General features: G+C 51.7%; 1 protein-coding gene across 3 annotated transcripts in view; it reads right to left on the bottom strand.

Annotated features, from left to right (window-relative positions):
* Positions 1-26,806, bottom strand: part of LOC309559451 (class I histocompatibility antigen, F10 alpha chain-like) — a 751,751-nt gene that overhangs the window by 637,728 nt on the left and 87,217 nt on the right. For 2 of the 3 annotated variants that reach the window (XM_082262719.1, XM_082262718.1), the window contains exon 4: positions 9,044-9,322. The exons of the other annotated variant lie outside the window; for it this stretch is intronic. In XM_082262719.1, coding sequence (XP_082118845.1) covers positions 9,044-9,322 — 279 coding nt within the window. The remainder of the gene's footprint in view (positions 1-9,043; positions 9,323-26,806) is intronic. 3 annotated transcript variants of the gene reach the window in all.

The raw sequence follows: 26,806 nt of genomic DNA, 5'->3' as shown, positions 1-26,806 counted from the left end.
AACAGAAATAATTTTGCGCCCCCCTAAATGTTGCACCCGGGGTGAGAGTACCGGCTGCCCCCCCATGCATGTGGCATTACAGTGGCGGTAAACAAGTTGCTCTCTCAGCAGAAGAGAATAAACATACTCGATGTATTGTTTAACTGTTGGAATTCTGCCAATATTTTAGCTTTTCTTACAAATCAGTGAGTTTATTGGAAAAAAAAAAAATTAAAACAAGTTTTACAACAATAAACATAGAAATTCAACAGATGTCATCAAGGACCATGCATGTAGGTACAGTTTAAGCAAGGCACTTCAGTTGGGCACAGTGGTTAACATTACTTGCACAGAGCACACATAAAGTAGAATCTGCTACTTGCGGGGGTCACAGTCATAGGCAGGAGGCGTCTCAGCTCCCCGTGTCCGGGCTCTGGACCCACCTATCCCATATCTTAGTGAATTTGGCTGGGTTTCCCCTGTTCTTATACATGAGTTTATGGTACGGTAGGACCACATTGACTTCAGCCTTCCAGGCACCGAAAGTGGGCGGGGAATCCCGCATCCACCTTCGGGCGATCAGCTTTCGAGCTATGAACAATGTGGTCTGGAGAAAAATAAGTTTGCTTTTGTCCATATCCTCATCTGGGTATATACCCAGCAGGCACTGTTTGGGGACCAGCTGTACCGGGGAGCCCATCTTGTCGTGAAGGAAAGTAACGATTTGTTTCCAGTACCCCTGGAGCTGAGGACAATTCCAGAGGAGGTGGAAAAAGGTGCCCACAGCCAACCGGCACATTGGGCAACTGGGTGACACTTCAGGCCTGTAGCTCTGGAGGCCGATGGGGGTTAGATATGCCCGGTGGAGAATGAAAAGTTGGGTGAGTCGATCCGACAGTCTGGGAGACACAGTTTTGCACGACTTCAGAGCATCATCCCATTCATCATCTTCTATAGTCCCTATATCTGCCTCCCAGGGGGTTTTAGCTGCATAGGCGAGCGCCGTGGAACTAGGAGTGTGGAGTTCTGCGTACAAGATGGAAATCAAGTGTTGGGGGTCGGTACTCTTAAGGAATTCCAACATAGAGGGGGTCTCCAGAGGGTGGGGGGGGGTCGGGAATTGGGCCCTAAACGCATGTCTAAGCTGGCAGTATCGGAAAAGCATGGAGGCTGGGAGGTCAAAGGTGGAGCTCAGGTCAGCGAATGTGCGTAGGGTCGTCTCATGCAGCAAGTGTGAGAGGGAGTGAATCCCTTTACTACACCAGAGCTCAGGGTCCGGCACAGACACGAACTCCGCCAGGGTCGCATTGTGCCAGAGGGGGGTATGAGTGTGTAGGGCTGGGTACTGCATCTTAGTCATAACCACCTCCCAGACCCTGCCATAATGATACAGCAAGGAGGCCGTCTCACCTGCAATCTCGGAGCCCCTCACCCCCCGAAGAATAACAGTCAGTGGTTCGTCAGTCATTTGGGACCACCTGGGGCACAGGAGCTGCAGAAAACGTGTCCTGTCGGTTTTGTCTATGTGAAACAGGTGGGACAATTGGGCGGCAAGGTAGTAGAGGTTGAAATCCGGCAGGGCCACGCCACCCAGATTTGAGGGATTTTTAAGTTTGCGCCAGGCAAGCTTGTGCCTGCTCTGGCCCCACACAAAAGCTTTAAGAAGGGATTCCATTTGTTTGAAATATTTTAACGGCAGGTATATCGGGGAATGCCAGAGAATATAGAGTATTTTCGGGAGCAGGACCATTTTTACAAGATTCACCCTCCCCATTACACCTAGGGGGAGCCTTGCCCATATTTGGGTTTTGGCTTTGATCAGGTCATAAAGGGGTTGGACGTTATCCCGGATGTAATCGCGGGGGTCAGTCGTGACTATGACTCCCAGATATTTGATCTTCGATACTCGCTGTAGGGGTAAGGGTGAGGGGGACCGGGGTGGGGCAGGATGATCTACAGGCAGGATCTGGGACTTGTCCCAGTTCATCTGCAGACCGGAGTATCTGCCATATCGTTCTATCAATTGCAAGGCCGTGGTAAGAGAGGCGTCCGAGTCCGCCAAGTACAGCAACGTGTCGTCCGCATACATGCTAAGCTTTTCGGTCAGGGATCCCATACGCAGTCCTTCTATACCGGGGTGATTACGGATAGCAATGGCTAGTGGTTCGGCCGCCAAGGCGTACAGTAAAGGAGAGAGTGGGCAGCCCTGTCTCGTCCCCCTGGTAAGCGGGAACGATTCTGAGGTCCTGCCATTCGCAAGAACCTTGGCGACCGGAGCACTATACATCAAGCGGATCCACTTAATGAACCGCGGGCCAAACCCGAACCTCTCAAGGCATGCCCAGAGAAAGCTCCACTCCACAGAATCGAAGGCTTTGGCCGTGTCCAGTGTCACAACAACCCTGCTACCTGAGTTCTCATGCCGAGCCTGTAAGTTCATATGCAACCTACGAAGATTAAAGGATGTGTTTTTTCCGGGCATGAAGCCTGTCTGATCACCATGTATCAGTGACAAGATGACCCGATTTAAGCGGATGGAAAGAATTTTTGCAAGCACTTTAACGTCCACCTGAAGGAGGGAGATCGGGCGGTACGACTCCGGGAATCGGGGGTCCTTACCCGGCTTAGGAATCAGCACGATCAATGCCTCCTTCATGGACGCGGGTAACCTATCTTCCTCAAAGATGGCAGTAAACAACCTCAGTAGCTGCGGCAGAAGAAGTTCGGAGAAATGGGCATAAAACTCAATGGGGAGTCCGTCCGTCCCTGGGGACTTAGACCTGGGGAACCTGGACACGGCCTCAGCAATCTCACCTGCCGATATCGGAGCCTCCAACTCAGACACCTGGTCATCAGTAAGCCTAGGAAACTCAACCTCATCCAGTAGCAAATGCATTTCCGTGAGGTCATCAGGGGCCCGAGACGTGTACAAATCTGCAAAGAATGATCGGAACCTGTCAGCAACAACCACGGGGTCAGTCACCAAGTCACCTGATTCGGTCTGAAGTGAAATGACTACTGGGGGCCTGTCTTCACAGTGAACCAGATAAGCCAGTAGTTTCCCGGCCCTCTCACCATGCTCAAAGATCTTCTGGCGTTGGAAGAACATCCTGTTATTAGCCTGTTCGAGCTCAATTTGAGCAACTGCTCTCGTCAGTTCCCTAAGGCGGGAGGCCCCATCGCTGGAGGGAGTGGCCACGAAGGCAGCCTCCGCCCCCCGAAGGTCGGCTATCGCACTGTCGTGCGCCGCCGCCGAACCAGCCTTGAAGGCCTTAATGTGGGATATCAGGGTAGCGCGGGCGTGAAGCTTAAAGGCCTCCCATATCGCCAAGGGAGACGCCGTACCCACATTGTCACTAAAGTATCGTTCCCACTGGGTGTCGAGCGAGGCCTCCGCCGGCAACAGTGACAGCCAAAGCGGGCGCAGACGCCAGGCCGGTGGCGACCTGTCGTGTGGCAGCCCGATCGACACCCAATAGGGGCAGTGGTCTGACAAGGACCTGGGGAGGAACCCTACTGTCAACAGTCTGGGAAGTAAAGTTTTAGAGAGTAGAATCAAATCAATACGGGACATCGAATGGTGGGTTGTGGAGAAGCAAGAATATTCCCGTCTGGTTGGGTACCTGACCCTCCACGTGTCCACCAGGCCCACACTGTCCATCAAGCGTGCGAACCGGGTGGAGGTGGGGGTCCCACTCGCGTGTGGAGTCGCCTGCATCCTATCAACGCTCGGGTCCATCACAGTATTAAAGTCCCCGAGCCAAACCGCAGGAATTCCCGGGTTTTGAGCCATAAAAGTCAATCCCTCCGTGATCACAGCCATTGCGAATGGCGGAGGTACATAATAAGCCAGTAGCAGCCACGGTTCACCAAATATCAGCACAGACATGAAAATAAATCGTCCCTGAGAGTCAACCCGAGATCCCTGGAGCTGGAAGTGGACATGTTTGGATACCAGCACCGCCACCCCCCGGGAGTGGGAGGTGTGGGCAGAATGATACACCCACCCTATCCAGGGACGCTTAAGGGATAGGTGCATGCGCCCCTCCAAATGCGTCTCCACAAGAATCAGTACATCAGGCTTATGTTTTTTCAAGATGGCAAAGGCCGCGGAGCGCTTCACCTTATCTCGCAGGCCTCTGACGTTCCACGTCATTAGTTTAATATTAGCCATCATGGGACAGTTGTAGCAGGATAGCAGGTGCACCCAGGGATCTCGGGAAATGCCATGTCCCCCTCGGCTGCGGGCGCGTGCGCAGCAGCGAACCAGGCCACAAGGCGAGTCGCTCCACACAGCCCCCGGGCCGACACCGGGGATACAGTAAATGAAAAGCAATGGTATCAGAAAACATCTATGCACGGTCCAATAAACATTTGCAGTATAACATAACAAAAAAAAAGAAAAACCCCCAACCCCCCACCCCGCCCTGCACCCACCCCAACTTGTGCGGGCCTGTAGTCCCAAAAAACCCAAAAACAACAACAACAAGGCCCCCGCCATAGCCAGCCAAAAACAAAGGGGGGAAAGGGAGATCTCGTGCACGGCATGGAAGGCTGTCCCCCGCGTTAACTCCAGATATGCGACAGTCCAGAGAACCAATTGCAGGGTGCGGGAAGGGAAAGACAGGGGGGTCAGCCAAACCATGCAAGCAAAAATTGGGAGTTTTGGCCAGACGGGGGCCATACACCTGGCCCCAGCAGGTGTCAGGGGCGAAATAACGCTGGTCAGCATGTCACAATTCTCTCCCGGGGCTTGAGGCGTGTTGGAACGTAGCAGGGCTCGCTAGCCCCGTCTCCTAGAAATGGACCCTCTCAGCCAGGGGAGGTGAAGCAGTACTGTTCGGTGTCAGGTGGCTAGTGCATGTATACAGTGTCCGTCTGGTCACGGCCAAGGCACAGAGTTCAGCAGCTGGTGATTTGGAGAGGGAGAGACAGCCGAGGCACGGACCAGAGCCAGAGGCGCAGCAATTGGAGTAGAATGTTGAGAAAAAAAAAATGGAAAAAAGAAAAAAGGGGGGGGGAAGGGAGAAAAACAAGGGGAAACGTACAGTTGAATGTATAAGGGGGGAGAAGAACCTGAGGAAGCAAGATGCCAGTGTCAGAAGGTTTCCCAATTCAGCCGCGGGTTTCAAGGTGCTCCAGCCACGCTATGGCCGCTTCCGGATCGTCAAAGAAGTGAACCCGGTCCTCTCCTTCAACACGGAGTCTGGCTGGGTAGAGCATTGCGTATTTGAGATGTTTAATCCTAAGTCTGCGTTTGGCCTCCATAAAGTTCTTTCTCTTCCTCTGTACTTCAGCCGAGTAGTCCGGGAATATTGCCACCCTGTTGTTTCCCATTGGGATGTTCCCCTTCTCCCTAGCCAGGCGAAGTATAGTGTCTCGGTCTCGGTAATTGAGGAATTTGGCGATAAACGTGCGGGGGGGAGCTCCCTGGGGTGGAGGTCGGCCTGACAGGCGGTGTGCCCGCTCCACCACGAATGTGGGGGAGAATGAGTCCCGGCCATATGTTTGAATAAGGAGATCCTCCAGGTATGTGTTGGGGTCTCTACCCTCCGATCCCTCAGGGAGCCCAATGAAGCGGAGGTTACACCGTCTCAGGCGGTTCTCCATATCATCCTGTTTGGCGAGGATGTGAGACACCTGGTCCTGCAAGCGAGCGGTGGTGTGCTGCAGCGGGGGGAGGGAGTCTTCCATTCCCCCTATCCTGTGTTCCGCCTCCGCGATCCTCTCCCGCAACTGCCTCATATCTTGCCGGATTAAAGAAATGTCTACCTTTACCTCGTCGATCTTAGAGGTTAAGGATGCCTGGCATACAGAGATTGCCTCCAGCACCGTCGCTGTGTCAGCGCCGCCCTTCGATCCCGCGGCCGTGGACGGCCCGGCGCCATCTTGGATCGGGGCCTCCCCAGCCTGTCGGCGAAACTTCTCGAGCTTGGCCACTGCATCCGAGGGCTTCTTCGGCGGCGACATGACCCGTGGGGTGTCCGGAGCGTGTAGGGGTAGGTGGCGGGTCAGATCGAGCCGAGAGGGTACAGGATTATCAAGGTTAGGATGTGTGGGTGACGGAGCTCCAGCTACTCACGTCTCACCTCATGCTGCGCCAGGCCACGCCCCCCCAATATTTTAGCTTTTATGAGAGATTCGATTCCTTAGATCTGTTGATATCAATGAAAGCTTGTAGACGTTCTGCAGCCTTCTCCTGACCCTCTGCTGATTCTTGTAACCAAAATGGCTAGGAGGAGGCAATCTATGTTTACTCGGGTGGGATATTTTATTGGCATCTAGGTGTTATCTCTATCTTAGAAGCTGGCCCTGTCCTTTTGAAATGCTAACGGAAGAACATAGGTGTATGACTGATTACTGTGAATACAGTATCTTTAACTACTTTAAGACCAGAAGATTTTCCTGCTTAATGACCAGACCCTATTTTGGGATTCGGCACTCCGTTACTTTAACGGACAATTGCACGGTCATGCAACGCTGTACCCAAACAAAATGTCCTTTTTCCCCCCCACAAATAGAGCTTTCTTTCGGTGGTATTTGATCACCTGTGCGATTTTTATTTTTTGCGCTATAAACAAAAAAAGAGCGACAATTTTGAAAAAAAAAAAAATATATATTTTTCACATTCTGCTATATAACATTGCCAAAAAAAAAATGTAAAAATCAAAACATTTTTAACATTTTAGGCCAATTTGTTTTCTGCTACATATTTTTGTTGGTAAAAAAAAAAAAAAAAACACACACAATAGGCGTATTTTGATTGGTTTGCGCAAAAGTTATTGCGTTTACTAACTACGGGAAAGATTTCTGTAATTTTTATTTATTTATTTTTTCTACTAGTAATGGCGGCAATCTTCATTTTTTTTTGCGGGACTGCAACATTGCGCCAGACAGATTGGATCCCTAACTGACATTTTTGACACTTTTGGGGGGACCAGTGACATTACTACAGTAATCAGTGCTAAAAATATGCACTGTTACTGTAATAATGCCATTGGCAAGGAAGGGGTTAACCCTGTGGGTGATCAAGGGGTTAAATGTAAGCCTAGGGGAGTGATTCTAACTGTGGGGGGGGGGGTTGGGCTTTTGAAATGATCATAGAGACATGCGATCCTATATATAGCAGGATCGCATGGTCTCTGTGATCATTGCAGGGAGAAGGACGGACGGCCGTGTTTACATCTTCTTCTCTGTCAGCGGGGGGAGATCGCCGGTGTTAGGCGGCCATCGGAGCTGCCTGACACCCGCACTGGCTTCCCCGCTGACGATCGGGGGATGGGAGCGCGCCGCCGTGCACTCGCCCCCTAGTGGCCTCCCAGGCAGATGACGCCTATTAACGTGATTTTGCCTGGGAGAGCCACACTGTCGACGTAAATAGGCAGTGGGGTGACGGGAAGTGGTTAATAAACACAGAATTATACTACATCTACAATTTTAGTACTTCTAAAGATCACATCACATCTCAGCTACTGGTGAAATTATCCTACACTTACATTTATGTTGCATCCACTTTCTTGTTACTAGGGATGCGCCGAAATGAAATTTTTTTTCCCCCAAATGATTTTAAAATAGATAGAAGAGGGGCATACACCAAAAACAGGCAGCAACGTACACCTGTAGCTGCCACCCTGTCACAGTATATGTACTGTGAAGGGTTGGCAAGTGGTTAATTTAATTACCAATGGTATTTGTATTATGCAGCATGAGGGGGTTAATGTATTGCCACTGCTGGTCACTGATGCATTCGTGACCGACCAGTGGCAGTTAATTAACCCCTTTGTGCTGCATTAGTGCAACCAGTATCAGTGCAACCAGTGTTAATTAACACTAACACTGATACTGGCTCACGCTCGTAGGCCAGGCTGGGGGGGGCCATAAGGATCTAGATTATCCAGTGCGAAGCCCCAGCTGGCATTGCTTGTAGATCACCAGGATCAATTCCCTGACACTAGCTAGCAACTGAGTAAAGAGAAATAAAACAAACTATTCTGAAAAGAATAAAAAAAACTGAGACCGGAGTCCTAGCGTTAAACCTAGATCCTACTCTTTCTCTAGGCAGAAACAAACTGGTTTGCTGAGCTGAGTGTGGGTGGGTTATGCCTGCGCGGACAGCCACGTGTGCGTGTACATGTAGAATCTTTTACTGCCTAGACTACTCCTGCAGGGGGCAGCATAACCCATTCAGCTGATGAAGATGAGGCTGCGTCTGTCGATGGACGATAGAGAAAAGGTATTTATCAATTTATAATTAGTAAAATAATTGCATTTCCATGTCCATTGTACTGCAGGAGAGCAGTCTAAAATAAAGTAGTCTAGACAAGTACACTGTATTGATATAGTGAATGCAGGATCTGGGTTTAGTAACACTTTAACTTGCGGCCTTGCGGCTTCATAGACAGTTTCCTTCTGCGCTTTCTGATTGGTCCTGTATGTAGTTTCTGGGACCTGTGATGTGTCACAGAATGCTTTAGGGGAAGAAGGAGGGGGGCCAAACTTTAGCTCAGATCGCCGGTAATCTGACTGCAAGTGGGAGTGGGTACCTATCAAAACCAGGTACTTGCCCCCCCCGCAAAAAGTGCCAAATGTGGCAGTGGAGGGGGAGGATGCAAACAAGCTGAACTTCCCCTTTTGGGTGAAGTTACGCTTTAAGATAGCCCCAAGTCTTTTGTTTACTTTCCACTGGGTCCTTTTTGCATATACACCTCACTGCCTGGGTGATGTGGACATTTGCTATTGGATTTCTTGAGAGGAGTGACATCAATGGAGGGGAGTACAACCCCCTGGTCTAAACCACTACTGCAGTCCTGGATTAGCAGTTGCCAGCACCCAGAACCAGCGGTGGTGATGGAGCTGGACAGGGGACTTAGTTGAGTATAGCTAGCTTCAAAAGGTAAGAAAAAAAGAGGCCTGGCAGGATAGGTTGGAGGGAATTGGGAAGGGTCATAGAAGGATGGTTTCTGCCCAGTCTGAAGCTTTAATAATTTTATCTAAACAGTTTGCACTCTCCCCCTACTTTTCTAGGTGTCATATACTCTATTCTGTGTACATAAACATCACTCACCCCATATCACACTGAAAGTCTCATCCCCCAGACTGCTGTGCTCCACATGACAGGAGTAAGTGTCTCCCTCCTTGGTTGGCACTTCCACACTGACTCTGATCTGATAGGTGCCATCAGGATGGGGGAGAATTGGACTCATTTCATCTGAAGGAACATGGTCTACCCCATTCCTCACCCACTTCACATCCACAGGTCGGGGGTGAAACCCGTACACCAGGCACTGAAGTCTGGTCACATCGTCCGACTGACGATGACCCCACACCTTCACCTCTGGAGGCACTGAGAGAGAGAAAGAGATACAAGCAAAAATCAGCTGACTGTATAGAAGGCTGCATGTTCTGATCAGTTTCATATGAAGATGATAAAATTGGTTGGTGTAAATAAAGACAATCCTAGCAAATCATGCAGTGAAAGGTATAAAAAAAAAAAAAAAAAAAGCATACACATGTGCAATACAACTATAAAGTCTGTAGAAGTCAATGTTTAAGATCTTTTTTTACTTGCTGATAAGTCTCTACAACCAATTTATGTTCTTCAAACAGTCATCAGTGTGAGGAAGATGCGACAAGTGAAATGTATGTAATGGATGAATGAATCTAAATGTTATAAGAAGCAGCATATGACATCACCTATTAAAACTTTACAGGAAAAAATATATAACAAGGGGGCGTGGTCTGGACATGGACGGCTGAAGCTGTGTTTTCCCCGAGCTCCGTGCCTGTCTGCCCTTCACCCAGCCGACGATACCTGTGGGCGCCTGGAATGCGGTCAGCGAAGCGCCGAAAGACAAGGGGAGCTTCGGGACACTCGACCACCCCTCGTCGGACCCCAATCCGGGGTGAAATCCAGCAGTTTTTCACTTCTCCCTCGGCTCCCGCCACTGCAGCCAAGATGGCGGCAGCTCAGCCAGCATCGCTCCATGGAGTAGGCTCCCATGTGGCTTCCCCGGCCTCCTCTGCCACGTCCGAATCCTTGTCGGACACTCCTGCTGCGTTCTGCCCGCCTGGACCTAGTCCTTCGCTGCTCTCTAATCGGGTGGAAGTTGACGCAGAGCTTCGTGCCATACTCCGCGCTCTGCCAAGTAAAGCAAGTTGAAGCAATCGTGGGCCGCCTGGAGGAGACGCATCGCCGTGAGGTGACCGCGGTGCGGGCAGAGGTACAGCGGGTAGCTGACCGAGTATCGGCGGGGGAGGGAGCGGTGAGCGCCATGGATAGATGCCTGGTGGCCTTAGAGACAGCACAAAAATCCCAGGAGGAGCTGACCGCAGCTATGCAGATACACATGGAGGACCTTGAGGATCGCAGCGGGCGCAACAACGTCCGGATCAAGGGGCTACCTGAGGCCACGGGCCCGGAAGACCTTGCGGCTACGGTGTCAGCTATCTTTGCTCAACTGTTGGGAGAGTCGTTACCCCCAAACCTTGAAATCGACCGTCTGCACGGATAGCTGGGCCCCCGCTCCCCTGATCCTGACAGACCGCGGGATGTGCTCTGTCGCTTACACCACTTTGCCCACCGAGAACTTATTATCCAGAAGGCCTGGGATGTGGGCACACTGGACTTTGACGGGGCCACTCTGAAAATACTCCCGGATCTATCCAGGGCCACACTCTATCGCAGGGCGCTGCTCTGGTCTTTTCTGGACCTGGCCCGCAGGAATGGTGTCACCTACAGATGGGGCTATCCACTCGCCCTCACCTTTCACAAGCCCAATTCCTCCTTCACGCTGCGATCCCAAGCCTACCTGCTCTATTCGCTTTCTTAGACGTGGAACCCATCCAAATACCCAACTGGCTTCTTCTGTTGCCAAGACCTTCTGACCGCAGAATTGTCGCCTCGGGGGCCCCGGCGGCTCCCCCCGCCCGCAGCTGGCCCGGCGCGGCTCTTAACCTCGGGCCCCGGAGGTGCACAGGGAACTGTAACGGTGTCTCTCCTTTTTTTTTTCAGGTTAAGGACTGATCCTGCCTGGACTCTTCGATTCCCCCATCTCCTCCCTACTCCTCGGATGTCCCTGTGGACCAGGTTTGCTCCTAGCTTCCCCCCCCCTTAATCCCCCTACCTGCCGGGTGCACTGACTTGGGCCCTCACACCCTCCTGACTGTTGTTGTGCTGCCTACGGTGCAGCCTTGTTTTCCTGCTACCGTTGTCACACCATTTTTGTTATGGGCCATACACACTATAAGATTTTCTGAAGACTTTTTCCCTTTAGACTTACCAAAACCATATAATATGAGGTCAAATCTAAACACTTTCAATTTGTATGCAATCTGGCAGGCCCTTGCACTACATAGAAAAGGTAAATCTGAAGGAAATCTAACCACAAAAGTTGGATAGTGTGTATCCAGCTTTACATTTGTACTCTTGGCTCCCTGTCGCTACAGACTGAGCAGTAGACCCCTTTTGGGACAGTGACCGGGTGGGGTCATCCAGAAATTGGAGGTGGGGCAGGGTCACCTCTCTGCACTTTTTCTGGCATGGGGGACTATTTGCCTTACTATACGTTTACCTCCCAGGGTGCTGGTGGCGGAGAGTGCTATCGGGGTTGCTCAGTGTGTGCCTGGGGGGGTGGTTGGTGGTGGGGCGGGCGCGGGAGGGACAGATACAGGTGATATTGGGGGGCATTCTTGGGGGGGGTGCAGCTTGGTCTTAACTCTGTTTACTTTCGGGGGGACTGGATTACCTGGATCGAAGAGGATGTGGTTCATCAGGGGCCCCCTTTTCCCCCTCTTTTATGGCGCCCTGCCCTGGTTGGGGTGCGGGCGGGATTCCCTATAAGTTACCCCCGGGTGGCGGGAGGGGCTGTCGGGATGTGAGTGGCCCTTACAGTTTCCCACCCGATGATCCAGGTGGTCCGGACTCACTGGTTTATGTTTGGATCTTTGGACGGATTGGGTCTCTCCTGCGGGCGGCCGGACACCTTTGGGGATGTTCGGGGGGGGGGGGGGGGGGGAGTCCGTACTCCGCCTGTGATCTACTTTGTTCATTGCACCATGTTGAGAGAATTATTTGCACTGCTTGCATTTTGGATATTTGTTCTGTTTTTCACGCACTAGGTATTCAATTCGACGCTTTTACGTCTGTCTCCACTCCTGTGTTCCCTCCGACTGCTTTTTTCCCAAATTTCTATTTGTCATTGTGCTACTTCTATTGACGTGCCTTACTCCTTGTCTCCCGAGTCCGCTCTAAACTCCTCTTCCTGCTCACCAGTGTTCCTTTCCATTTTTTGTTGTTATCAAACAGGCTGGGAAGGTTGGACGGCCGGAATCGGGTTTTCTGGACTGTTCCATCTCCACCCTTGACCCCCAATAGGTTGGCGCTCGGTAGACAGATTGCCTGCCGGCGTCAGTGCAGTACGTCTGCTCTTTAGTCCCCTTCGGACTTTAGTCTACTCTCCCATCTTTTCTTTCCCCTCCTCTCCCTTCCCTCTCCAGTCTCTTGTGTCCTGTTTCCCTTGTCGTTATCCTCCCCCTTGCCTGCCTTGTCTCCCTTGTTTTGTGACTTCTCCTCTGTGTGTAACAGGTTCCGTGCTGGGCCATGCGTAGTTTCTCTAAATGCACAAGGGCTTAACATCCCGGAAAAACGCAGGGTTCTCCTCAAAGAGTTACACCGCTGCAGAGCGGACATGGCATTCATTGAGGAGACCTACTTCCGAGACGACCGCCTTCCATTCCTCAGAAATCGTTTCTATCTGCTCGCGTACCATGCAACCAACGCTGTGGCAAAATCTAAGGGGGTCTCCATTCTCCTATCTGCCAGAATACCCTGGACTTGTGATGATATGCTGATGGACCCCGCGGGCCGCTACCTTTTCCTCAAAGGATCCATTGGCTCCTTCCGCCTTACCTTTGCATGCATATATGCCCCCAACGAAGGGCAGGCATCCTTCTTGGTGGGTGTACTGGAGAAATGAAATGCTTTTTGGGACGGACAGCTGATCATGGGGGGGGACTTTAATATCCCCTTGGAGCCGACAGACACTTCCTCTGGGGTTTCTTCGATCCCTCATGGGCTTAGAAAGAGGTTTCTACAACCACTTCACGGCGCACAACTGGTGGATGCCTGGAGGCTTCAACACAGTGGGGAACGAGATTACTCCTTCTAATCACCCCCTCACGGAAAATATTCCCGCATTGACTTTTTTCTAATCCCTCACCGCCAACTCCATGCTGTGAAGAGCACTGCCATAGACTCGATAACCTTCTCCGACCATGCGCTAATTTCCATGACTTACTGCCTAGCGGAAGGCTCAGAGGATGTCACTAAGATATGGCGTCTTAGTGACTCGCTGCTTCAAAACACAGAAGTACATGCGGAGGTCATACGAGAGCTCACAGAATACTTTCGGGTGAATGTCCCGGAGGACTGCGATCCGGGGATAATATGGGAAGCACACAAAATGGTAGTACGTTGTCTTTTCATTAAGCACGGCTCATGACTCAAAAAGCTCCGCCTACAGCTGTTGGAACAGCTGCTGGGCGAAATTCACACCCTGGAGGCTAGACACAAACGCTCCCTCTCTAGGGAGGTAGAGTTGGAACTTCACGCATTGCGTCAGAAAGTGCAAGACCTTCTCTTTACAAAAGCGAAGGCCGATCTTCAGAGGTTCCGCCAGAAGTTTTACCTTTCAGGTGTTAAGTGTGGTCGGTTGTTGGCGGCATCCGTTCGGGCACAGAGACTAGCGAAATACATTCCCCACGTACAATCCACATCGGGACGACGGGTTGCCCTACCGAGGCAGATTGCGGCAAAGTTTCAGGAATTTTTCTCCAACTTGTATAACCTGCCTTCCTTCGCGTCCCCCGCACATCAACTGGATGACTACATAGCTTCCGCACACCTGCCATGCCTCTCTCCAGACGAGAAAGACCAATTGGAGGCCCCGATCTCCTTACTGGAACTATAGGGATTGGGCAACTTTACTCTAGTCCCACGGCGTAGGTGAAATGCAACGGTGTCCTCTCGGATCCTTTCCCTATTTCAAATGGCACTCGCCAGGGGTGCCCTCTTTCCCCCTTACTCTTCGCTCTCTCTTTAGAGCCTTTCCTCAGCAGGGTGAGAGCCAACCCGGATATCAAAGGCCTTACGATTGGGGATGTGGAATGTAAAGTATCCGCCTATGCGGGTGACATGCTGTTCTCCATCTCCAATCCGGTCATCTCTGCCCCCAATCTCCTTAAGGAACTAGAACTATACGGTACTTATGCCAACCTCAAGATTAATTTGAGTAAATCGGAGGCTATGGGGGTTGCCATCCCACCTGCCGTGCTCGCTCACATATCCTCTTCCCTACCTTTCCTATGGACTAGTGTAGCACTCACCTACTTGGGCACCCGTATGGCTCCTGATGCCGCTAGACTCTGTGACCTTAACTTTACTCCGCTGATAGTCACGATACATCAACTTCTTGCTTCCTGGTCGAGTGGCATACACATGGTTCGGGAGGTGCAACCTCCTTAAAATGTCGGTACTCCCCAAGGTATTGTACTTGCTACAAGCTCTCCCGATTAAGTTACCGTACACTTTTTTCAAACACCTTCATTCTCTGTTTATACGTTTCATTTGGCCATCGGGCTCGCCACGACTGTCCCGCTCGCTCTTAACCCTACCCAAACAATATGGGGGCCTGGCCCTACCTAATGTGGCTAAATATTATCAGGCGACCCATCTTGGACGCTTATTAGATTGGCGTAGACATGCCACAAGTAAACTCTGGGTGCAATTAGAACAGGCGCATTCGGGATTCCCTCTTGGGGGAGCCCCCTGGTGCAGGGACAGTTGCCCACCCTCTGTTAAGTCCCACCCTATGATAGGGGTCAACATTTCGGTGGTGGCCTCACTCTTTTCTCACTCTGCCATCTCCACAGTCACTTCCCCCCTGTTCCCGATTTTGGGTAACCCGGCCTTCCCACCGGGCCTCTCAGAATGTGCCTTCCAGTCTTTAATGCGCCACAATCGGAAATCGGTGTCTCACTTCTTGTGTCCGGGGGGCTGGCCCTCCATAGAGGCGCTGATGGACCCTACGGCTCGCTTTGCTCTCGGTTTCTGGCCAGCGGCCAGGCTACATAATTTTCTTCAATCGCTGCCCACGCCAGATCGCTTTAACCATGAACTCACCCCCTATGAAGTTCTATGCGATGGGGAGGGGGACCTGCCCCACATGTTGTCGCAGACTTACCGCATCTTGGTGTCCCCGGAAGAAGGCTTTACCCCTCCGTTCCTTTCCAAATGGGAACGAGACCTTCAAGTACAACTTACCCCGACACAGAAAATGAATCTATGCACTATTGCACTGAAAACGCCGACCTGCATGAGGCTCCAGGAATCTATCTATAAACTCCTCACCAGGTGGTACAGGGTGCTGTCCCTCTTGAGCAAGATATTCCCGGGGACTTCAGACGTATGCTGGCGATGCCAGGAGGAGGGGTACCCTTCTCCACATTTTCTGGTCGTGCCCTCAGCTTCGGGACTTCTGGACCGCTGTTGGCTCCCTGCTAAGAGATCTTACTGATCATTCCATTCCAGACTCTCCAGCCTTCTTTCTTCTGCAACTGTCCAGCATACCGCTGAGAAAATACAAGAAATTGATTGTCCCGCACGTCCTATGCGCGGCAAAGTCCTGCATTCCATTGTATTGGAAAACTTCCCGGTCGCCCACCATTAAGGACTGCATGCAGCGGTTAGTCGAGATAAACAAGGTCTGGGGATATTGGAAGGTTTTCGTCCTCTCTGACAGAGGGAAATCTTTGATGTGCTCCTGAACCCAGGCAGGGTGCCTGCCTAGGGGGGGGGGGGGCGCGTGGCCCGGCACAGAACTGTCCCCCCTTTCCCCCCCCCCTCGCCCATTCTGTTTTACCCTGTTGTGCCATTCCTTTTTTCCTCTACTTTCTTCTCTTCCTCTTCCAACTGCGACAGATACAGTTACAATAGTGGGTTGATTGTACAGACCTCAGTTCGAGGTATAGGGTGCTTTCACCCAGATGTTTACATAAACACCTTCAGTGACCTCTGACACGTCTTAGTGCCTATGACACTTACGCTGGGTCTGTTGTCCCTCTTATGGTGTTGACCATGCTAATGTTTCTACATGACCTTTTGGGTTGGTATTTGCTCTACATAAGATGGTCGTATTCTATGCTTGCTGAATACTTCATGTTATTGGACTGTTTTGATTACCCTGTACTGTAATTGCCTTTTGTTCAATTTTTGAAAATAAAATATTTGAAAAAAAAAAAAGAGAAATACATACATATTTACAGCATAGTGGTAGCTATATATTACATTACACATACTGGCAATAGTTCTTGCTGATCAGTGCTACACAGTAGTTCAGTGTTGCCAACCACTGGTATTTTTACTGGCAGACAGAAAAAAATGGGCACTTTTCTCCTGCCAGTAAATACCAGTGACAGGAAAGGCCTGCCAGTAAAAAATATGGCTGTGACACTCGGCTTGGAAGTGCGCATGCACAGTTCCAGTCCAGAGCTACCCTAGACCATCCGAGTGCCTGCTAAAGTGTGTTTGGGCGGGGGGCGTGGCCTGAAGAGCAATGGAGTAAGTCGCACTGAACGAGAGCTCCACCGGCACTATCCTGATTTAACTTTCCTGCTCCATCGTTGAGTCCAGAACTTACCTACTTCCGACTCCCACTTGCTCCCAGATCGTGTGGCGGCATGTCTCCCACCCGGCAGAAGTCAGAGGCCGCTGCAAAACTGGACAAGTTCCGGCACAAGGACAAGGAGGCCCCACTAGAAAATGGCGCGGCCTCGTCTTCTTCCCCGGCTGCATCCGCGGCTGACCTGGCACAAGTGCTTCACGCCATCTCCACTTGTCAGGCGACCCTGACGGCTCGCATCGAGGAGGTGAAAATTGATGTATCCCTCATCCGCCAGGACTTCCAGAAGCTCCGGGACCGGGTGTCCGAGACCGAGCGCCGCTTGGGCCATGTGGAAGATGCGGTCCCCCCTCTGCAGGCCTCCTCCGATCAGGCTGAACGCCATATTTCCCAATTGCTCTCTAAACAGGACGATTTGGAGAATCGTATGCGCCGAAACAACCTGCGCTTCGTGGGCCTGCCTGAGGGTGCTGAAGGGGCCTCTCCTGCCACATTCCTCGAGGATCTCCTGGTGACCACCTATGGCCGGGATGCCTTCTCTCAATCTTTCGTTGTTGAGCGGGCTCATCGGGTGCCATCCAAACCGCCACCCCCGGGGGCGCCTGCCAGGGTGTTCATAGCCAAATTCCTAAACTACCGGGACCGGGATGCTATCCTTCGCTTGGCCCGGGACAAGGGCAACATCCCTCACCTTAACAACCAGGTGCTCGCGTTCCCGGACTTTTCCGCAGAGGTCCAGCATCGCAGAGGCAAGTTTACGGATATTAAACGGAGGCTACGCGCCCGAAACCTGAAGTACGCCATGTTGTTCCCGGCCAGGCTTCGCGTGGTGGGCGAGGATTGGGTGCATTTTTTCGAGGACCCTGAGGAGGCTGTGGCATGGTTGGACAGATTGAGGCCTGCATAGTGCGTGAGTACACTCTTACCCACAGCCATCACACCTGTTGTGCCCACCTCGCTGCCCTTGTTTGCCCTGTGTGTCACCTGAGCATGGAGCTGCCTCTCTGTCGCTGCTGACCCTGGTTCCTTGCTCCGTCCATCCCTGCCTGGGACACGTAAGACTGCTGCGGATCTGCTCCCCTTTGTGATACCCTGGCCCCCCCTTCCCCCCTGTTCTGGACACCGTTTACTCACTTCATGCTACGATGAACCTTTTACAGATTGCCGTATGCTCTCCCTTCGATCTGCTCCGCCAGCTCGGCCCCCCAGATGTCCTGTCTTGTGGGGGCTGCTTGCTGGCACTGCTACGAGAACTCTCTTGGTCTTCAGAGAATGTTTGCCCCCTTATTACACTATGCCCATGTTGCGCTTATGTTTGTGCTTCTTGCTATGCTGAGCCTGTTGCCCCGGCTGTATTTGTACGGGCCCCTTTGGGGTCTCCGCTGCAGCTGGTGCACCTTCCGCTCCAATGTGGGTACTGTTGGGTTTTATTGTTCGGGGTTATATGCTCACACAGGTTGGGGTCAGTGTAGAGCTGGGTGGATTAGGGTTGTATGTTTGCTGACTGTTTATTGTGTGCTGTCCTTCATGGTGTTATGATGCTGCCGTTTTCACATGTTTTCATGCTATGTTTCTGTCTGTACCTCCCTGCAGGCTTGGTCTCCACTGATATTATATATCCTCATGCCATTTTTTTACCTACTCCCATGGCCCCATTGAAATTGCTAGTTTGGAATGTTCGTGGCACTAGGGACAAAATCAAACGCACGGCTCTCTTTACTTTTTTGAAGGCCCAGTCTGTGGATATTGCTGTTTTAACTGAAACCCATGCCACTGGCTCCCTGGTTCGCGCTTTGCGGAAGCCCTGGATGGGTTGGACGTACCATGCCACGTACAGTTCCTACTCCCGTGGAGTCTCGGTACTGGTTGCTAAGTCCCTCCCCTTTGCCATTTGTTCGGTGGAGACCGACCCTCAGGGTCGTTATGTTCTTTTACATGCTACATTAGCAGGAACTCCTATCCTGTTATTGGCCTATTATGTGCCCCCCCGTTCACTGGGGCCATCCTCGGGGCTGGTTTAGATTTTATAGCTCGCCACCCCTCTGTGCCTGTCATATGGTTGGGTGATTTTAATATGACCGTTGACCCCGAGCTGGATAGGGTGAGTTTGGCTCCCCCTGCCCGGCCTTCGAGTGGTCTGACCCGATTTGGTCGGGTTATGTCGCAGTTCTCGCTGATTGACACCTGGCGCCACCTGTATCCTACTAAGAGGGCTTACTCCTGCTTTTCTGAGGCTCATGCCACCATGTCTCGCATTGATTACATTTTTGTCTCCCCACAGCTTGCTCCTCAACTGCAGGCGGCGGGGTTTTGCCCACGCATTTTATCTGACCACGCCCCTTACTGGGTGGTCCTGGATGTCTTGTCCAGGCCACCACGCAGTAACTGGCGGCTTAACCCGTTTTGGCTCGGCTTAGTCCCAGACACTGAATCTCTGGGCACTGAGTGGGATTCGTTCTTCGCGGCTAATGACGGCACCTCGGATGTCCTGACAGTGTGGGATGCGTTTAAATCCCATGTGAGGCTCAAACTTTCCCATGCCATATCTAATTTTAAACATCACTCTAGAGCTTCATACGCCCAGGTGCTGGAGGACTTGGCCTCTATGGAGGATCAGTATGCTCTTGCACCGACTCCTGATGCGCTCGCTAGCCTTAAACTACAGATGCGGGTGGCCAAGCAACTTAGCTATGAAAGGGCTAGGCATAAATTATTTTTCGCCAAACAGCGGATATTCGAACAAGGGGAACGCCCGGGTAGGCTTTTGGCACACCTGGCGCACCTGGATGCCCGGCCTCTGGTGGTCATCTCTCTAGCGGGTCCGGACGGATCCCTAGTTACTGACGCTGCCACGGTTGCCGGCATGTTTGCGTCGTTTTTTCGCGACATCTATTCATCTAAAGTGTCATATGAGGCCCCCGAGCTGGATGGGCTGCTGGCTGACCTGTCCCTCCCTCAGTTGTCGGCGGCTCAGGTGGAGGCTCTTGAGGCTCCTATCTCCGCCGAGGAGGTGCAGGTGGCTATTGCTAGTTTCGCTCGTTGCAAGGCCCCGGGCGTAGACGGGCTCCCCGTGGAATTTTATGCGCAATTTTCGTCGCGTGTTGCTCCCGAAGCCTCGGAAGGACCCTCTTGCAGACTGATGTGAAAATCCTCGCTAAAGTTTTGGCCATTCGTCTAAATAAGGTTATTGTAACGCTGATTCACCCCGATCAGACGGGTTTTATGCCTACGAAAAACACTGCTTATAACACTAGACGCCTCTTTATGAATTTGCAGGCCTCGCATGCTCAGATAGGGTCTCGGGTGGCGGTCTCACTTGACGCGGCCAAGGCCTTTGATTCTGTCGCATGGAATTACTTATGGCACTGTCTACGTATCTTTGGCTTTGGCCCGCGATTCATCAAGTGGTTGACTATCCTCTACGATGCCCCTCGGGCACGAGTTCTGGCGAATGGCTGGACCTCGGACGTGTTTCCTCTCTCGAGAGGCACCTGTCAGGGGTGTCCCATCTCTCCCCTGCTCTATGCCCTGGCAGTGGAGCCCTTGGCGGAGGCACTTCGATCCCATTCGGTTATTGAGGGGCTTCGTGCTGGTCCACTGGTGGAAAAGGTCAGCCTGTATGCTGACGATATGCTCCTGTACCTATCTGATGCTGGTCCTTCCCTGGCTTCGGCTCTGCGGGTCATCGAGCACTTCGGCAGGTTCTCTGGCCTACGTATCAATTGGGACAAATCCCAGATTCTTCCCGTGGATGTCTTTCCCCCTACCTTTGACCAGGCCTCCCTACCCCTTCGACGTGTCAGCACGATTAAATACCTGGGTGTACATATATCTCGGGATCTCTCGGAGTACGTTCCCCACAATATTGAACCAGTTATATCTCTATTCAAGGCTAAACTTCAGACATGGGCTAGGCTCCCGCTGGGGGTGATGGGGCAGATAGGTCTCCTCAAGATGATTTTGCTTCCTAAAATATTGTATGTTATGTGGCATTGCCCGGTTTATATACCGCTTCGCTACTTTAAGGTCCTTGAGGCCCTCTGGAACTCGTTTATTTGGGGATCGGTGAGGCGCAAATTGTCCTCGCGTACAATCCGTCTCCCGACCTCCTTGGGCGGTCTTGCGGTCCCCGATCTTCCCCTGTATTACTTGGCTGCTCAGCTATCCCATTTCTACCACTTGGATAAACAGGACAATCTGAGGTGCCATCTTTTGGTCTGCGTGGACTCTGGTTTCCCTGTTCCCCACCCATTCTGTGACCTCCTACGGGGAGGTGAAGGGATCCCACAGGTCCTCCCCACGTGGGGGTCTTTTACATAACTATAGACGTGTCTGGGACCTGGCGACACAGAAGCTGGGCTGTGAGGCCTTGCACGCTGATACGCCGCTATGGTTTAACAAATCTTTGCCAGAACTTCTGCAGATACCTGATCCCGGTGTTTGGGTATCCAGAGGCGTCTTCCTGCTCTCTCATGTGTTACACCGGGGAGCAGTGAAGACATACAGCCAACTTAAACAGGAGTTTGCCCTCCCGCCCCATATGTACTTTCGATACATGCAGCTCAGCCACGCGCTGCGGGCCCAGTTTCCGGTGGACTGTCCGGTGGTGGAACCTTTGGACTTGACTAGGGTTCTCATGGGCGCGGACCACTGTAAATTGATTGCCCTACTGTATGAAATGTTGCTTACACCCGCGGCCACCAAGACCGCGTACGCCTTGAAACCCAAATGGGAACCTTTGCTGGGGGAGGTTCTGGACGAGGACTGGGAGGATGTACTGATGGGTGCCAAGTGTGCTTCCCCTAAAATGTCAGATCGCTTCACTCATGTTTGTATCCTTCACCGTGCATATCTCACTCCTGTACGCATGGCTAGGTTCCGACCTACCCAGGCGTCCCACTGCCCTAAGTGTCTGCTATCGACTGGCATATTCGACCATGTGCTGTGGCACTGTCCGCGTGTGCGCGGGTTCTGGGCCCAAGTGGTCCAGTTCCTCCACGATCAGATGGGCGCGCCTGTGACACTCGACCCTAGATTATGTTTACTGGGACTCCTTCCAGATGTTGAGATCAACAAACACATGGCTCAATTTCTACAGGAGACCCTGTTCCAGGCCCGTAAATTACTGGCCAGGAATTGGATCCAACAGGTGGTGCCTACCTTGGCAGCGTGGATTAGTGAGATTAATAGCACTCTCCCCTATAAGAAACTTATCTATGTTAACAGAGGTTGCCCGGGGAAATACCATAAAGTGTGGGATAGGTGGCTTAATTCTTCCACTACTTGTACATCGTGATCCCCAATATAATATGCGAAAGCCTGCTGCTTATCTGCGTACACTGCTTTACAAATTGCTCTGTATTGTTATGGGATGGCATTGAATGTCAAGATTTACGGACTGGATTATTCTATATTGCTTATCTCGCAGCCATTTATTGTTGTATATCTCCTGTTATGTTTTAGTACACAATAAAGTTGTTTTGATTCAAAAAAGTGTGTTTGAGCGGCACTGGCAATGGCGGAGGTGGTGCCTGAGCACATTGTGGGATGTCATGGTGCAAGGGAGCTAAGCAGAGCCTCATGTGCGGGTCTGCAGGATGGGAGCAAGACAAGCTGGGATTGGGACTGTCATTTCTCTTTGGACTGGAGTGGATGGAAAGGGACTACCTGCTGTGGAGAGTGACTGTCACTGTGACTCAGGAGGGGATTTGTTGTATTGGTGAGGGATCATCATCATCTGTGCTGCTGTGGGAGTCAATTTCATGTGTGTGCCCATTCTAATTTCTTTCCCTCCTGAGTCGTGTCCCTGAAATATTTACTATATTGAAAATAAGAAATATGTTTTTTGCCTTAATATCTACCTTAAATGACATTGCTAATTGCATATTGTACTTGTTGTAGCCAAAATACTGAAATTTAAACTTAAAGCTGTAATATTGTAACTTTTGAAAAATGTCAGTAAAAACTTGGCTGTGCCAGTAAATTTCAATCTGGTAGGTTGGCAACACTGCAGTAGTTGTACTTTACTGTTCCCTTTTCAAGTCTACCAATCTATTCAGATTAATGAAAAACAATGCCTTACCTCTGCAGATAATTGATTTAATCTGTGTCTCAGCAGATATGCTAATAATATTTCCATTTATAGAAATAGAAAATAGAGGAAGAGTCTGTACATTTGTATAAGAAATACTGCTATAAAATATAAAACAATAAGCATGTAAAAATAGAAGAATTATTATCAGGTAGTTATTATGAATGTATCCTCTGAATATACAGTCATTTCCATTTAGAGAATAAGGAACCTGGGCAGTTCACATGAAGCATATGAAGATAAACAAAAAGAGAGGTTACCTTCTACTGAAACAATGAGAAGTTGTGGGTAATCCTATGACAGTTGATACAGACCCCACACAAGTCTTAAGGAATTAGGGTCCTTTCACACAGTCAGCTCCGTTCTCTGCTCAGCGGGGGATCGATCCACCGATCCCCGCTGAGCAGGCGGATGACAGCTCCGTCTCCGCTCTGTGTGCGGAGACGGAGCTGTCAGATCCCCGCTGTCCCTATGGGGAGATCGGAGAACGGACCGCCTGTCCCTTCTCATCCGATCCCATCCGCCAGATGGATGGAAAAACAGAATTTTTGTAAAATCTTACCTGTAAAATTCCTTTCTCTGAGTCCTCCGACAGTCGCCGCCTCTTCATATTCGTCACAATGGGGGTATTAGACTTTGCTCCGAAGGAGTAGCTAGGCAACAGAATATGTTAACATTAAAGCTTTTAACATATCCCACCCTCAAGGGGTGGTCCCATCAGTCAATACCCTCCTACTTCCTGTAACCATATCTCAGTTTCAGTGGAATAGCAGTAGAGTATACAACCAAACCCCAAAAGAGGGGCGGGGGCGGCGACTGTCGGAGGACTCAGAGAGAGGAATTTTACAGGTAAGATTTTACAAAAATCCTGTTTTCTCTTACGTCCTCCGACAGTCGCCGCCTCTTCATATTCGTCACAATGGGGACGTCCCAAAGCAGTGCAAACATGAGGGGTGGGAAACGCATCCACGCCGTAAGGCAACGCAGTCTCCACATCAAAGAAAGGAACCTTACCAAAGGAAGGAAACCAGCTGGGCAACAGGAAAAAAACTTGCTCAACAGGAGCAACAACCCAGGAAAAACAAAAAACCAGGGGATAAAAACGTATCCCAACAGCCAGGGGTCCCAACAAGGGACCATAGGGAACTGCCGCACTAAGAACCTTGCGGCCAAAGGAAGCATCCGCCGATGCCTGAACATCTACCTTGTAGAATTTTGTGAAAGTGTGTACGGTCGACCAGGTCGCCGCCTTACACACCTGGGCCACAGAAGCCCCATGACGACAGGCTCAAGACGAACTCAGAGATCTAGTAGAGTGCGCCTTCACAGGCATAGGGGGAACTTTCCCCTGCAAGGCATATGCCTGTTCAATGGTCTGCCTGATCCATTTGGCGATGGTAGAGGCCGACACCGCCATGCCCTTCCGAGGACCCTCTGGAAGAACAAACAAAGAATCCGTCTTTCGAAAGGACTCAGTCGATTTAAGGTAAACCCTAATCGCCCGAACAACATCCAAAGAATGCAACCTCACCTCTTTCGGATGTTTAGGCTTCGCGCACAGCGAAGGCAAGACAATATCCTCATTGAGATGGAATTCCGAAACTCGCTTCGGAAGAAAAGAAGGATTAGGTCGCAAGACCACCTTATCCAAGTGAATAACCAGATACGGAGACTTGCAGGACAAAGCCGCCAGCTCCGACACTCTGCGAGCCGAAGTGATCGCAACCAAAAAGGCGACCTTTTTGGACAACATAGACAACGAGATCTCCCTGATCTGTTCAAAAGGAGCACGTTGTAACACAGATAGAACGAGATTCAAGTCCCAAGGGGGCAGAGGATCCCTCCTAGGAGGTACCAGATGCCGCACTCCCTGAACAAAAGTGCCAACCAAAGAGTTGGAAGCCACGGGACGTTGGAAAAGAACGGCCAGCGCAGACACCTGACCCTTGATCGTAGCCAGCGCCAAACGCTGATCGACACCTGTTTGAAGGAAGGACAACACTCGAGAAACCGAGTACGTGTGGGGTGAAAACCCCCTGGACTCACACCAGGCAAAATAGGCCTTCCAAGTACGGTAGTAAACCTTCCCCGAGGAAGACTTCCTCGCGTTGACCAAGGTATGAACGACCTCAGGGGAGAGACCCCTCTCCTTCAGGACCTCGGTCTCAACAGCCAGGCCGTCAAAGCCAGCGACTGTAAAGCAGGATGGTATATCGGCCCTTGAGACAGGAGATCGTCTCGAAGAGGTAGACGCCACGGGGCGTCGACCGCCAGATTCACGAGGTCTGCGTACCAGGACCGGCGAGACCAATCCGGCGCCACAAGAATCACCGTGCTGCGTTCCAAGTGTAACCTGCGAAGGAACCTGGACAGCAACTGAATCGGTGGAAACGCATACATCAGCTTGTACTGATGCCACGGGGCCACTAACGCGTCCGACGCGTCTGCCCGAGGGTCGCGCGTCCTTGCCACGAACCTTCTCACCTTGTTGTTGAGACGAGACGCGAACAGGTCCACATCTGGAAGACCCCACTTCGCGCACAACATCCGGAAGACAGCCGGGTGGAGAGACCATTCCCCCTGATCCAGGGTCTGGCGACTCAGATAGTCCGCCTGCCAGTTCTCCACCCCCGGAATGTGAACCGCCGTTATCGCCGGGACATGAGTCTCGGCCCAAGACAGAATGTCGGCCACTTCCCGAGCCGTTTGGGCACTCCTGGTGCCCCCTTGGTGGTTGATGTAGGCCACCGCCGTGGCATTGTCCGTCTGCACCCGAACCGGGCAGCCCTTCAGCCGGTCCGTCCAGCGATGAAGACAGAGACTTATCGCACGCAATTCCAGAATGTTGATCGGAAGGGAAGACTCCCCCTTCGACCAAGTTCCCTGGGCGTACAGAACGCCCAGAACACCACCCCAGCCCGACAGGCTGGCATCCGTGGTGATCACCGTCCACGAGATAGGACGAAAAGACTTGCCCCCCGATACCATCGGGGACTGGAGCCACCACAGAAGATCCCTTCTGGTGCGATGGCTCAATGAGATTTGAAGATCCAGAGATTGAGGTCGCCCGTCCCACCTGGACAGGATCTCCGCTTGGAGACCCCGCGTGTGAAACTGGGCGAAGGGAATCGCCTCGAAGGCCGAGACCATCAATCCCAGACATCTCATGCACGTCCGCAGAGACGAGTGCGGAACGTCCCTGAGGGACCTGACTTCCTCCTGAAGAGTCCTGAGTTTGTCTTCCGGCAGGAAGACCTTCGCCTGGACCGAGTCCAGGATCATTCCCAGGTAGGGAAGACGAACCGACGGACTCAGCGTCGACTTTGGAAAATTTATCGTCCAACCAAACTCCTGCAGAGTTTGCATCGTGACAGACAGGTCCTTTTCCAGACCCTGGCTGGACGCAGACCGAACCAGAATGTCGTCCAGATACCCCAGGACAGAGATACCCTGGGCTCTCAACAAGGCCAGAACCGGTGCAAGCACCTTGGTGAAAACCCGTGGAGCCGAGGCGAGACCAAAAGGTAACGCCACGAACTGGTAATGATCCTCCTCAATGGCGAATCGAAGGTACCTCTGGTGACCCTCGAAAATCGGGATGTGAAGGTACGCATCCTTCAAATCGATGGAGGCCATGAATTCTCCCGGAACCAGGGCAGCCACCACCGACCGCAGGGATTCCATGCGGAACTTGCGAACCCGCACAAAGCGGTTCAGAGCCTTCAAGTCCAGAATTGGACGAACCTTGCCCTCCTTCCTGGGCACGGTGAACAGATTGGAATAAAACCCCCGAAATCTGTCCCGATGAGGCCCTGGAACCACTACTCCCTGAGCCCTCAGGTCCCGCACCGCCAGGTGCAGATCCCGTAAACGCTCTGGAGACAGTTGAAGATTTGAGGGAAAGAATCTGCTCTCCGGCCGAGAGAGAAACTCGATCTTGTAACCAGATCGAACGATTTCCTGAACCCACCGGTCCCGCACGCGGGCCAACCAGGGTTGAAGAAAACCGAGCAAGCGTCCCCCCACCCCAAAACTGGGTGAGGGCGCCCCTTCAGGCCGC

This window comes from Pelophylax lessonae (assembly GCF_965119305.1).
Source record: "Pelophylax lessonae genome assembly, chromosome: 7".
NCBI lineage: Eukaryota > Metazoa > Chordata > Amphibia > Anura > Ranidae > Pelophylax > Pelophylax lessonae.
This window is presented reverse-complemented; position numbering and strand designations above follow the sequence as displayed.